We start from the raw sequence: 15,000 nt of genomic DNA, 5'->3' as shown, positions 1-15,000 counted from the left end.
CCAGACTACGGTTTGCAACTGCATATGGGGACAAAGATCGTACTTTTCGGGGAAATGTCCTCTGTTCTGATGAAACAAAAATCTAACTGTTTGGCCATAATGACCATCGTTATGTTTGGAGGAAAAAGGGGGAAGCTTGCAAGCCGAAGAACACCATCCCAACTGTGAAGCATGGTGTTGGCAGCATCATGTTGTGAAAATTATGTGGATATGTTGAAGCAACATCTCAAGACATCAGTCAGGAAGTTAAAGCTTGGTCACAAATGGGTCTTCCAAATGGACAATGACCCCAAGCATACTTCCAAAGTTGTGGCAAAATGGTTTAAGGACAACAAAGTCAAGGAATTGGAGTGGCCATCACAAAGCCCAAAGACCTCAATCCTATAGAAAATTTGTGGGCAGAACTGAAAAAGCGTGTGCGAGCAAGGAGACCTACAAACCTGACTCAGTTACACCAGCTCTGTCAGGAGGAATGGGCCAAAATTCACCCAACTTATTGTGGGGAGCTTGTGGAAGGCTACCCAAAATGTTTGACCCAAGTTAAACAATTTAAAGGCAATGCTACCAAATACTAATTGAGTGTATGTAAACTTCTGACCCACTGGGAATGTGATGAAAGAAATAAAAGCTGAAATAAATCATTCTCTCTACTATTATTCTGACATTTCACATTCTTAAAATAAAGTGGTGATCCTAACTGACCTAAGACAGAGAATTTTTACCTGAATAAATGTCAGGAATTGTGAAAAACTGAGTTTAAATGTATTTGACTAAGGTGTATGTAAACTTCCGACTTCAACTGTAATATAAATAAGTTATTTGATAAATACAACGCATACAAACGCACTGAATAACAGCTTCAATGTTTGTCTGTCCTATATCTGATATAAGAAAGATCAGGAAACATATATATATACAATTCGTATTCAACCCCTTATTTTTGGCACTAAACAACTTCTATAAATGTTTTCAACTGGACCTTCAGACTAGTGTTGTGAGGACTGTGGGAGTCCTAGACTGGACCTTCAGACTAGTGTTGTGAGGACTGTGGGAGTCCTAGACTGGACCTTCAGACTAGTGTTGTGATGACTGTGGGAGTCCTAGACTGGACCTTCAGACTAGTGTTGTGAGGACTGTGGGAGTCCTAGACTGGACCTTCAGACTAGTGTTGTGAGGACTGTGGGAGTCCTAGACTGGACCATCAGACTAGTGTTGTGAGGACTGTGGGAGTCCTAGACTGGACCTTCAGACTAGTGTTGTGAGGACTGTGGGAGTCCTAGACTGGACCTTCAGACTAGTGTTGTGAGGACTGTGGGAGTCCTAGACTGGACCTTCAGACTAGTGTTGTGAGGACTGTGGGAGTCCTAGACTGGACCTTCAGACTAGTGTTGTGAGGACTGTGGGAGTCCTAGACTGGACCTTCAGACTAGTGTTGTGAGGACTGTGGGAGTCCTAGACTGGACCATCAGACTAGTGTTGTGAGGACTGTGGGAGTCCTAGACTGGACCATCAGACTAGTGTTGTGAGGACTGTGGGAGTCCTAGACTGGACCTTCAGACTAGTGTTGTGAGGACTGTGGGAGTCCTAGACTGGACCTTCAGACTAGTGTTGTGAGGACTGTGGGAGTCCTAGACTGGACCTTCAGACTAGTGTTGTGAGGACTGTGGGAGTCCTAGACTGGACCTTCAGACTAGTGTTGTGAGGACTGTGGGAGTCCTAGACTGGACCATCAGACTAGTGTTGTGAGGACTGTGGGAGTCCTAGACTGGACCATCAGACTAGTGTTGTGAGGACTGTGGGAGTCCTAGACTGGACCATCAGACTAGTGTTGTGAGGACTGTGGGAGTCCTAGACTGGACCATCAGACTAGTGTTGTGAGGACTGTGGGAGTCCTAGACTGGACCTTCAGACTAGTGTTGTCAGGACTGTGGGAGTCCTAGACTGGACCTTCAGACTAGTGTTGTGAGGATTGTGGGAGTCCTAGACTGGACCATCAGACTAGTGTTGTGAGGACTGTGGGAGTCCTAGACTGGACCTTCAGACTAGTGTTGTGAGGACTGTGGGAGTCCTAGACTGGACCATCAGACTAGTGTTGTGAGGACTGTGGGAGTCCTAGACTGGACCATCAGACTAGTGTTGTGAGGACTGTGGGAGTCCTAGACTGGACCATCAGACTAGTGTTGTGAGGACTGTGGGAGTCCTAGACTGGACCATCAGACTAGTGTTGTGAGGACTGTGGGAGTCCTAGACTGGACCTTCAGACTAGTGTTGTCAGGACTGTGGGAGTCCTAGACTGGACCTTCAGACTAGTGTTGTGAGGACTGTGGGAGTCCTAGACTGGACCATCAGACTAGTGTTGTGAGGACTGTGGGATTCCTAGACTGGACCATCAGACTAGTGTTGTGAGGACTGTGGGAGTCCTAGACTGGACCATCAGACTAGTGTTGTGAGGACTGTGGGAGTCCTAGACTGGACCATCAGACTAGTGTTGTGAGGACTGTGGGAGTCCTAGACTGGACCTTCAGACTAGTGTTGTGAGGACTGTGGGAGTCCTAGACTGGACCATCAGACTAGTGTTGTGAGGACTGTGGGAGTCCTAGACTGGACCATCAGACTAGTGTTGTGAGGACTGTGGGAGTCCTAGACTGGACCTTCAGACTAGTGTTGTGAGGACTGTGGGAGTCCTAGACTGGACCATCAGACTAGTGTTGTGAGGACTGTGGGAGTCCTAGACTGGACCTTCAGACTAGTGTTGTGAGGACTGTGGGAGTCCTAAAGCAAAACAACATGTAAGTGTTCGTGAGAGTCTCACCTTTCCACAGAGAGATATTAGTGTGTTTCCCAAACTGTTCGGACACAGAAGTTGGCAGATTGACTGTACGGATTTTCAAATGAGTCCCTTGTGGGGGTCGTAGAGGAAAACGGAGAACACCATGGTGTTGGTGAGAGTCCCTTGTAGGCCAAACCGTTCGGACACTACAGGCTATTTAGTGAAGGGAAAAAAAGATGTCCAGGATGTCTCATGGTCTGACAAACACAGCCCCCCCCCCCCCCACCACACAGCCCCCCACCACACAGCCCCACCCCCCCCACCACACAGCCCCCCACCACACAGCCCCCCACCACACAGCCCCACCCCCCCCACCACACAGCCCCCCACCACACAGCCCCACCCCCCCCACCACACAGCCCCCCACCACACAGCCCCCCCCCGCAGCCCCCCCCCCACACAGCCCCCCCCCCCCCACACAGCCCCCCCCCCACACAGCCCCCCCCCCCACACCCCACACAGCCCCCCCCCCACACACAGCCCCCCCCCCACACACAGCCCCCCCCCACCTCCGACAGCATGTTATTTAACCTCACATGTAAAGACAGCCTCAGACAGCATGTTATTTAACCCCACATGTAAAGACAGCCTCAGACAGCATGTTATTTAACCCCACATGTAAAGGCAGCCTCCGACAGCATGTTATTTAACCCCACATGTAAAGGCAGCCTCCGACAGCATGTTATTTAACCCCCCATGTAAAGGCAGCCTCCGACAGCATGTTATTTAACCCCCCATGTAAAGGCAGCCTCCGACAGCATGTTATTTAACCCCACATGTAAAGGCAGCCTCCGACAGCATGTTATTTACATAACATAATTAAACAGTTAATTACATAGTAGTGGATATGATGAGACGGATTAACATAATTAAACAGTTAATTAGATAGTAGTGGATATGAGGAGACGGATTAACATAATTAAACAGTTAATTAGATAGTAGTGAACGTGAGGAGATGGATTAACATAATTAAACAGTTAATTAGATAGTAGTGGATATGAGGAGACGGATTAACATAATTAAACAGTTAATTAGATAGTAGTGGACGTGAGGAGACGGATTAACATAATTAAACAGTTAATTAGATAGTAGTGGACGTGAGGAGACGGATTAACATAATTAAACAGTTAATTAGATAGTAGTGGACGTGAGGAGACGGATTAACATAATTAAACAGTACTTAGATAGTAGTGGACATGAGGAGACGGATTAACATAATTAAACAGTTAATTAGATAGTACTGGACATGAGGAGACGGATTAACATAATTAAACAGTTAATTAGATAGTAGTGGACATGAGGACAGAATTCTCTGTATCTCACATCAAAACAGACAGGGGCCCATAGTGCACTATGTAGGGGGTAGGGGGCCCATAGTGCACTATGTAGGGGGTAAGGTGCCATTTTGGAGGCAGCCTCTGTCTGCAGTAAGAGCTGAGGGGAAAACCCAGGGGTCGATGGTTAATCATTCCTACCAGCGTGTCAAACTATTCAGAGGTGCCTAAACGCTTCACAACAGAATGATAGAATCCCTCTGAGGGCTCCAGATGACCCAGAAACCATTCTAACCTCCAGTGGGTTTGAGGAGAAGAGATTGAGTGGTTGTGTGTTTGTGTGTGTGTGTCCCACCAGGCGGTGGTGTCAAGGCAGAACGGTGAACCTGTCTGTTTGTTATAACAGGAAGCAGGAAACAGTCAGGAACAGGACTACACACACACACGAGCCAGGGGTGTAACAACTAAAAATACCCCCTCCCTGTGAAAGGTCATAACAAGCCATAAAACACAGGAGGACATATGACAGCAGTGTGTGTGTGTGTGTGTGTGTGTGTGTGTGTGTGTGTGTGTGTGTGTGTGTGTGTGTGTGTGTGTGTGTGTGTGTGTGTGTGTGTGTGTGTGTGTGTGTGTGTGTGTGTGTGTGTGTGTGTGTGTGTGTGTGTGTGTGTGTGTGTGTGTGTGTGTGTGTGTGTGTGTGTGTGTAGATGATGAAACCATGTGATGAGAAGTCATTCAGCTGGGCGTGACCCTCTGGTGTAGGGTCAACATCGTCTCTGTGATAACGGGTGGGCGTGACCCTCTGGTGTCGTGTCAACATCGCTCTGTGATAATGGGTGTAGTCCTTTCCTCCTGTCAAATGAACCAGTGGCCTCATGGGTGGAATGTTATTCATTATTTCATAATGAATAAATAAATACAATTAATGGCGAAAATCCAGTGTTTTTATGTCAAACAGTTTTGTTATATTTCAGACTTCTGTGATGTATATAAAGTGTAATATTAGGATTGAATCTCAAAATGGAATACATTTCAACTAATAAGTGTCTTATTTTGTTTAAGCCCATAACCATGTGTGTTAGATTTAAACTTTTGTTTTGAGAGAGAGAGAGAGAGAGAGAGAGACAGGGACAGGGACAGGGCTGCAGGACAGGACCACCAGGGGTAGAACATGGTGATGATACAGTACAGAGCGAGGGCTGCAGGACAGGACCACTAGGGGTAGAACATGGTGATGATACAGTACAGAGACAGGGCTGCAGGACAGGACCACTAGGGGTAGAACATGGTGACGATACAGTACAGAGACAGGGCTGCAGGACAGGACCACTAGGGGTAGAACATGGTGACGATACAGTACAGAGACAGGGCTGCAGGACAGGACCACTAGAGGTAGAACATGGGGACGACACAGTACAGAGACAGGGCTGCAGGACAGGACCACTAGGGGTAGAACATGGTGATGATACAGTACAGAGACAGGGCTGCAGGACAGGACCACTAGGGGTAGAACATGGTGATGATACAGTACAGAGACAGGGCTGCAGGACAGGACCACTAGGGGTAGAACATGGTGATGATACAGTACAGAGACAGGGCTGCAGGACAGGACCACTAGGGGTAGAACATGGTGATGATACAGTACAGAGACAGGGCTGCAGGACAGGACCACTAGGGGTAGAACATGGTGATGATACAGTACAGAGACAGGGCTGCAGGACAGGACCACTAGGGGTAGAACATGGTGATGATACAGTACAGAGACAGGGCTGCAGGACAGGACCACTAGGGGTAGAACATGGGGATGTGTGACACGTACTCCTCATCCTTAAGTGTCCTTCTTGCGTCACCTCAGTAGCTGGCTTCTGAGGTGGAGCGATTGGCTAAGATGCTTGAAGAGGGCGGTCACGTGTGGCTGTGAGGCAGAGGTCCTGAGTTCACGCCAGATTTGGTACTTTCTAAGCAAGCAGAATTATGTCCTTTACATAGACAACACTGTGTGTGTGTGAAGTCATCTTTGTGTTTGAGGGGAAACATTTAAGTCCTCCTTAATCCCACTCTACCGGTCTTCTGTCAAGTCCTCTCTCCCTCTATCTTTACCTTCCCCTCTCAACATGTTTTCTATTCAGTCAGGCATGGTACACTGACCACCAGCTGTCGCGCACACACACACACACACACACACACACACACACACACACACACACACACACACACACACACACACACACACACACACACACACACACACACACACACACACACACACACACACACACACACACACACGCACAAACAAAGACTCTAACTGTAAAAGCTTAGTATCCATCTGTTAAACCACCCCCAGGAGAGGAGAGAGGGGAACCAGAGGGGAGAAGAGAACAGGGAGGAATAGAGAGAAGAGAACAGGGAGGAATAGAGAGAAGAGAACAGGGAGGAATAGAGAGAACAGGGAGGAATAGAGAGAAGAGAACAGGGAGGAATAGAGAGAAGAGAACAGGGAGGAATAGAGAGAACAGGGAGGAATAGAGAGAAGAGGGAGGAATAGAGATAAGAGAACAGGGAGGAATAGAGAGAAGAGAACAGGGAGGAATAGAGAGAAGAGAACAGGGAGGAATAGAGAGAAGAGAACATGGAGGAATAGAGAGAAGAGAACATGGAGGAATAGAGAGAAGAGAATAGGGAGGAATAGAGAGAAGAGAACAGGGAGGAATAGAGAGAAGAGAACAGGGAGGAATAGAGAAAAAGAGGAGGTGTCACGTTCCTGACCTGTTTTCTGTTGTTTTTGTATGTGTTAGTTGGTCAGGACGTGAGTGTGGGTGGGCAGTCTATGTTTTCTGTTTCTATGTTGGTTAATGGGTACCTGATATGGTTCTCAATTAGAGGCAGGTGGTTTCACATTGTTTGTTGTGGGTGGTTGTCTTCCGTGTCTGTGTATGTTGCACCACACGGGACTGTTTCGTTTGTTCGTTCGTTTGTGTAGTATATTTCCTGTTCGTGCATTCTTCGTGTCATGTAAGTTCTTACGTCCAGGTCTGTCTACATCGTTTTGTTATTTTGTTTATAATCAAGTATAGTTCGTTTTTCGTCTTGTTTAAATAAATATCATGTCATTTCACTACGCTGCGTTTTGGTCAAATCCCTGCTCCTCCTCTTCAGACGAAGAGGAGGAGAACACCCGTTACAGGAGGAGGAAGAGGAGAGGAAACGGGGGAGGAAGAGGAGAGATAACACGTTCCATGTGGAAAAGGACTCTTCAACATGATGGTTTGTCTAAACAGAGGATGTTGTTGTTCCATGAGGGGAGGCTGTGACCAGTGTGTATTAGTGAGCCCAGGACCAGCAGGCCAGCGGAACCTGACAGTGTTCTATCAGAACCGTGTAGTGAGTGTTATGGAGCTGCATCATACTTTCCAGACCGGTCCTGATTTGGCTCAGAGTTTCCACACTATTAGCAGCACCACTGACCTTCCAGCTGTGTTCTGTGTCCTCTGGGACAATAACAGATAATAGTGATGGAGAGGGACCAGCTGAGAGGGACATGAACCAGTAACTCTACAGATACAGGACATAGCACTACCTCCTGTGCCATTAAGACCTGGCTCTCATAGTATGACACGAGTACACTTTCTAACTTCAGACAAAGATGAACAGAGAAAAGTACAGAGATCCTTGATGAAAACCTGCTCCAGAGCGCTCAGGACCTCAGACTGGGGCGAAGGTTCACCTTCCAACAGGACAACGACCCTAAGCACACAACCAAGTCCTTGAGTGACCCAGCCAGAGCCCAGACTTGAACCCGATCGAACATCTCTGGAAAGACCTGAAAATAGCTGTGTAGCAACGCTCCCCATCCAACCTGACAGAGCTTGAGAGGATCTGCAGAGAAGAATGGGAGAAACTCCCCAAATACAGGTGTGCCAAGCTTGTAGCGTTATACACAAGACGATTCGATGCTGTAGTCGCTGCCAAAGGTGCTTCAACCAAGTTACCGTTCTGAAAATGTATGTAAATGTGATATTTCCAATTATGAAAAAAAAAAATGTTTGTTGCTTTGTCATCATGGGGTATTGTGTATAGCTTAATGAGGGAAAAAACAATTTCATACATTTTAGAATAAGGCTGTAACGTAACAAAATGTGGAAAAAGTCAAGGAGTCTGAATACTTTAAGAATGCACTATATATATAGGCTGCCTCCCAAATGGCCTCAAACTGACCGTAAGGGCCCTGGTCAAAACTAGTGCACTATATCACATCTTCCCAACAATACAGAGTTAAAAAATAATAATACAAAGAAAAATAGAAATGTGAGGAGTAAAATACACAAGAATGTGGAGCTATATACAGGAAGTACCAGATCAATGTGGAGCTATATACAGGAAGTACCAGTCCCAGATCAATGTGGAGCTATATACAGGAAGTACCAGATCAATGTGGAGCTATATACAGGAAGTACCAGTCCCAGATCAATGTGGAGCTATATACAGGAAGTACCAGTCCCAGATCAATGTGGAGCTATATACAGGAAGTACCAGTACCAGATCAATGTGGAGCTATATACAGGAAGTACCAGTACCAGATCAATGTGGAGCTATATACAGGAAGTACCAGTACCAGATCAATGTGGAGCTATATACAGGAAGTATCAGTACCAGATCTATGTGGAGCTATATACAGGAAGTACCAGTCCCAGATCAATGTGGAGCTATATACAGGAAGTATCAGTACCAGATCAATGTGGAGCTATATACAGGAAGTATCAGTACCAGATCTATGTGGAGCTATATACAGGAAGTACCAGTACCAGATCAATGTGGAGCTATATACAGGAAGTATCAGTACCAGATCTATGTGGAGCTATATACAGGAAGTACCAGTACCAGATCAATGTGGAGCTATATACAGGAAGTATCAGTACCAGATCAATGTGGAGCTATATACAGGAAGTATCAGTACCAGATCAATGTGGAGCTATATACAGGAAGTATCAGTACCAGATCTATGTGGAGCTATATACAGGAAGTACCAGTACCAGATCAATGTGGAGCTATATACAGGAAGTACCAGTACCAGATCAATGTGGAGCTATATACAGGAAGTATCAGTACCAGATCTATGTGGAGCTATATACAGGAAGTACCAGTCCCAGATCAATGTGGAGCTATATACAGGAAGTACCAGTACCAGATCAATGTGGAGCTATATACAGGAAGTATCAGTACCAGATCTATGTGGAGCTATATACAGGAAGTATCAGTACCAGATCAATGTGGAGCTATATACAGGAAGTACCAGTACCAGATCTATGTGGAGCTATATACAGGGAGTACCAGATCAATGTGGAGCTATATACAGGAAGTACCAGATCAATGTGGAGCTATATACAGGAAGTATCAGTACCAGATCAATGTGGAGCTATATACAGGAAGTATCAGTACCAGATCTATGTGGAGCTATATACAGGAAGTATCAGTACCAGATCAATGTGGAGCTATATACAGGAAGTACCAGTACCAGATCTATGTGGAGCTATATACAGGGAGTACCAGATCAATGTGGAGCTATATACAGGAAGTACCAGATCAATGTGGCGCTATATACAGGAAGTACCAGTCCCAGATCAATGTGGAGCTATATACAGGAAGTACCAGTACCAGATCAATGTGGAGCTATATACAGGAAGTATCAGTACCAGATCTATGTGGAGCTATATACATGAAGTATCAGTACCAGATCAATGTGGAGCTATATACAGGAAGTATCAGTACCAGATCTATGTGGAGCTATATACAGGAAGTACCAGTACCAGATCTATGTGGAGCTATATACAGGAAGTACCAGTACCAGATCAATGTGGAGCTATATACAGGAAGTATCAGTACCAGATCTATGTGGAGCTATATACAGGAAGTACCAGTCCCAGATCAATGTGGAGCTATATACAGGAAGTATCAGTACCAGATCAATGTGGAGCTATATACAGGAAGTATCAGTACCAGATCTATGTGGAGCTATATACAGGAAGTACCAGTACCAGATCAATGTGGAGCTATATACAGGAAGTATCAGTACCAGATCTATGTGGAGCTATATACAGGAAGTACCAGTACCAGATCAATGTGGAGCTATATACAGGAAGTATCAGTACCAGATCAATGTGGAGCTATATACAGGAAGTATCAGTACCAGATCAATGTGGAGCTATATACAGGAAGTATCAGTACCAGATCTATGTGGAGCTATATACAGGAAGTACCAGTACCAGATCAATGTGGAGCTATATACAGGAAGTACCAGTACCAGATCAATGTGGAGCTATATACAGGAAGTATCAGTACCAGATCTAAGTGGAGCTATATACAGGAAGTACCAGTCCCAGATCAATGTGGAGCTATATACAGGAAGTACCAGTACCAGATCAATGTGGAGCTATATACAGGAAGTATCAGTACCAGATCTATGTGGAGCTATATACAGGAAGTATCAGTACCAGATCAATGTGGAGCTATATACAGGAAGTACCAGTACCAGATCTATGTGGAGCTATATACAGGGAGTACCAGATCAATGTGGAGCTATATACAGGAAGTACCAGATCAATGTGGAGCTATATACAGGAAGTATCAGTACCAGATCAATGTGGAGCTATATACAGGAAGTAACAGTACCAGATCTATGTGGAGCTATATACAGGAAGTATCAGTACCAGATCAATGTGGAGCTATATACAGGAAGTACCAGTACCAGATCTATGTGGAGCTATATACAGGGAGTACCAGATCAATGTGGAGCTATATACAGGAAGTACCAGATCAATGTGGCGCTATATACAGGAAGTACCAGTCCCAGATCAATGTGGAGCTATATACAGGAAGTACCAGTACCAGATCAATGTGGAGCTATATACAGGAAGTATCAGTACCAGATCTATGTGGAGCTATATACATGAAGTATCAGTACCAGATCAATGTGGAGCTATATACAGGAAGTATCAGTACCAGATCTATGTGGAGCTATATACAGGAAGTACCAGTACCAGATCTATGTGGAGCTATATACAGGAAGTATCAGTACCAGATCAATGTGGAGCTATATACAGGAAGTACCAGTACCAGATCTATGTGGAGCTATATACAGGGAGTACCAGATCAATGTGGAGCTATATACAGGAAGTACCAGATCAATGTGGAGCTATATACAGGAAGTATCAGTACCAGATCAATGTGAAGCTATATACAGGAAGTATCAGTACCAGATCAATGTGGAGCTATATACAGGAAGTATCAGTACCAGATCAATGTGGAGCTATATACAGGAAGTACCAGTACCAGATCAATGTGGAGCTATATACAGGAAGTACCAGTACCAGATCAATGTGCAGAGGTACGAGGTATTTGAGGTAGATATGTACATGCAGGCAGGGTAAAGTGACTATCCAGCATACCAAAATTGGTTCTGTGAAAGTTCCCAGAATGTTTTTCATAACACAAACACTACCCAGAAAAAAAACTGTGCTGATGATTACAGAATGTTTGTATAAAACATTTGTCTGATGTTGCAAGACCGATCCTTAAAAACATTGAATTTGTTATTTAAGGGTTCCCAGAATGTTTCATTAGGTTGTGCGAACAGTCTGGTGGAAACATCACTAAAGATGTGTTCCCACAACACTAAGACTGTCCAGTCTTGGTTACGGTTGTGTGTGTCTGACTAAAGTTTAAAATGTCCTATGAATGAAATAATGTGCAGATTGTCAACATATGAAGTTTAAAATATGGTTGTGTTTGTATGATTAAATGCTGTTCACATGTTCTATGAATGACATTAAAATGCAATGTGTCTCTATATCGCCTACAACACAGTCCTCAGATGAGAATTACCATTAAATCTACAATACAGTCCTCAGATGAGAATTACCATTCAATCTACAATACAGTCCTCAGATGACAATTACCATTAAATCTAGAGAGAAACATTACAGGGATGTATTCCAGTCTGCTTTAATGGCAACCATGTTCTGTGTATGTTCGGTGGGACGTTGATGGAATATTTTCCTAACCCACAGAAAACTGATCACATGAATATTCTTGAAATGTGTCTGGAACATTTAGTATGTTAAGTTCTGGGTACGTTCTATTTGACATGTAGGGAATGGTGTCATGGGAACATTCCTATGACAACGTTAGTTAATGACCTACGTGGTCGGCAGGTAGCTTAGCGGTTATGAGCGTTGGGCCAGTAACCATGTACATTTAAAACGCTTACCTTGCACTCTCTTTAGCCCCTGTCTCTGCACCGCCACAGGTAGAGGTGATGGTGGAGGTGAGGAAACACGCTCCTGACGCATCATCGGTGGTGGGCTCTCCTTCTTCACCCCGTTGCTAAGGGCAACCCCGCTCAGAACACCGGCGGCGCTTGGAACCCTGGTGGTCGTCATGGCGTCGGGACGGGAGAAGGAAGCGATCCTCTGCAGGATGGAACCCACGCTTTCTCTCTCTGATATCATTTCCTGTGGCTGGGTGTGCTCCAGTGGCAGGGGGGTGGAGAGGGCCAGGTGTCCTACCTGAGGTCTGGGGGAGAGCAGGTTGAGCTGGGGGGTCTGGGCGGGGGACAGGGGGACAGGGGACTGGCTCACCTTAGGGACAGGCTTGGCCCCCGGGGGGGAGGTAGGTGGGGGAGAGCGGGGGAGGGAGGGGTTGTTGTAGGAGAGGTGGTGGTTGGCGGAGGGAAGAGGAGTGAGGTCACCACCGGAGCTGTCTAGACTGCTGAGGGAGGGGCTAGCTGAGACAGAGAGGCTGCTGGGATAGTGGGCTCTGGGGGGAGGTTTAGGGGTGTCAGACGAGGGGGGAGGATGGGGGCTGGGCTGGGGCGTCTTCACCCCCACCAGACTGTCTAGATCCAGGGGGAACTTGTTGAGACGCTGGGTCTCTTTGGGTTTGGGCTGGGCCTGGTAGCTGCTGTGGTTCCGATTGGGAGAGTAGCATCCTTCCTTGCCAAAGGGACTGGTGTTATAATGGCGCTGCGATCCGCCATTCAAACCCACATTGGCGTTGCCATACCTCACCCCTCCACCTCCAGCCCCCCGCACCCCCATCACCCCGCCTCCTCCTTCCCCGATCTGGAGGTCCAGACTGGGCATGGATCCGTGGCTCACCCCCCTGGGCTCTGGAGCTCCCAGCCCCATAGGCCCCTCTAGCTCAGAGTGAAACACACTCCCATGGGAAGAGAACCGCTTCCCCATCCCCAGGCCCACGCCACGCTGCTGCCCAGGACGCTGCTCCATCTGTGGGCTAGTGGAGTAGGACAGAGACCCTGGCTTGCCTGGAGGTACCCCTCCTCCTCCTCCTTCTCCTCCACCTCCCTGGATGGAATACTCCAGACTAGAAGAGGAGCTATGGAGACTATCATTGTCGCTGCCTGGGCCAGAGAGAGAGGAGGAGAAACCCTTCGGGTTGAACTTGTTCTGGAAAGAAGAGGCTCTGGCGATGCCTCCGGAGATGCCTCCATTGTTGTTGATGGTGGGTCTGTTCATGGCTCTGTTGAAGGAGAGACTGGAGACCATACGGGACTTGAATACAGGGCTCTGGGCGGGGCTGGGGTTGGTACCAAGACTGATCCGGGAGCGGAAGGCAGGGGAGCCGTGGTTGGAGGTGGGGAACCCTCGACCCTCGTTGGTCTTGTTGAGGAGGGAGGTGGAGGAGAGGGGGGAGGGAACGGAGGAGGAAGGGGAGAAGGGAGGAAGCTCGTCCACGTCATCGACGTCGAAGGATCTTTTCAAAGCTGTGGAGGAGAGAGAAGGATATATGGGCAGAGGTAGGGGGGGAAGAGAGGGGGGGGTGGAGAGAGGGAGGGGGAAGAGGGAGGGGGAGAGGAGGAAGAGGAAGAGGGGTGAGGGGGAAAGAGGGAGGGAGAGGGGTAGATGGAGGGACAAGGAGGGAGGGAGGGTTAATAAGTGAGTTAGTTAATAACAGTTGAATAGCTGAGCTTTAACTAAATGAAAACACTTACTAACTGGTCTTATTTAAGTTACTTTACTTTATTTAGGCAAAACCAAGTCAATCCATTTACAGATAAAGATAACTGTTGTTTTGAAGCTAGCAGTAAAATGTCAATCTATATGGCCCAGGCCTGCTAGGACACACACACACACACACACACACACACACACACACACACACACACACACACACACACACACACACACACACACACACACACACACACACACACACACACACACACACACACACACACACACACACACACACACACACACACACACACACACACACACACACACACACACACAGTCAATAACACAATAGAAAAGTCTATATACAGTGTGTGCAAATGAGGTAAGATTAGGGAGGTAAGTCAATAAATAGGCCATAGTGGCGAAATAATTACAATGTAGCAATTAAACACTGGAGTGAATAGATGTGCAGAAGATGATTGTGCAAGTAGAGATACTGGGGTGCAAAGGAGCGAGTATTGAGAGGGGAGGCTGGTTGTTCTGTGAAGGCTCTATGTTATACTGGATGCATTTAGATATTGTGGTCCATGTTTTAAGGAGCCGTAGTATGTCTTTCAGTGATGTTCCTATCGGCGGAATCTGTTGCTTAATGGACAAGGTGATAAAAACATGTTATTCCCTGAAAGACTACAATTCGGGGTGCGGCGTTGCTTCCTGTTCTGGCCCGTCCCTCTCCCAAGATGGGCTTCTCTGAAAGGGAGGCAGACACCAAACCCTCTGGGCAAAACTGAAAGAACTGACCAGACTCAACGGCTTCAAGTGATTCCTCTATCAGCATGAATTAGACCATGGAGTATTTTGTGATGTTCTCTTAACTAGCTACATGGATGGGAAATACCAAATGTCCTCTATTTTTTATTTA

The 15,000-nt window shown here is 46.5% G+C and overlaps 1 protein-coding gene across 2 annotated transcripts in view; it reads right to left on the bottom strand.

The window, feature by feature from the left end:
* Positions 1 to 15,000, bottom strand: part of septin12 (septin 12) — a 178,809-nt gene that overhangs the window by 110,972 nt on the left and 52,837 nt on the right. For both annotated transcript variants that reach the window (XM_071391290.1, XM_071391282.1), the window contains exon 2: positions 12,371 to 13,885. In XM_071391290.1, the coding sequence (XP_071247391.1) occupies positions 12,371 to 13,885 (1,515 nt within the window). The remainder of the gene's footprint in view (positions 1 to 12,370; positions 13,886 to 15,000) is intronic.

The sequence above is a fragment of the Salvelinus alpinus genome, chromosome 1, assembly GCF_045679555.1.
Source record: "Salvelinus alpinus chromosome 1, SLU_Salpinus.1, whole genome shotgun sequence".
Lineage (NCBI taxonomy): Eukaryota > Metazoa > Chordata > Actinopteri > Salmoniformes > Salmonidae > Salvelinus > Salvelinus alpinus.
Note: the sequence above shows the minus strand (reverse complement) of the source record. Positions and strands in the feature narration are given on the sequence as shown.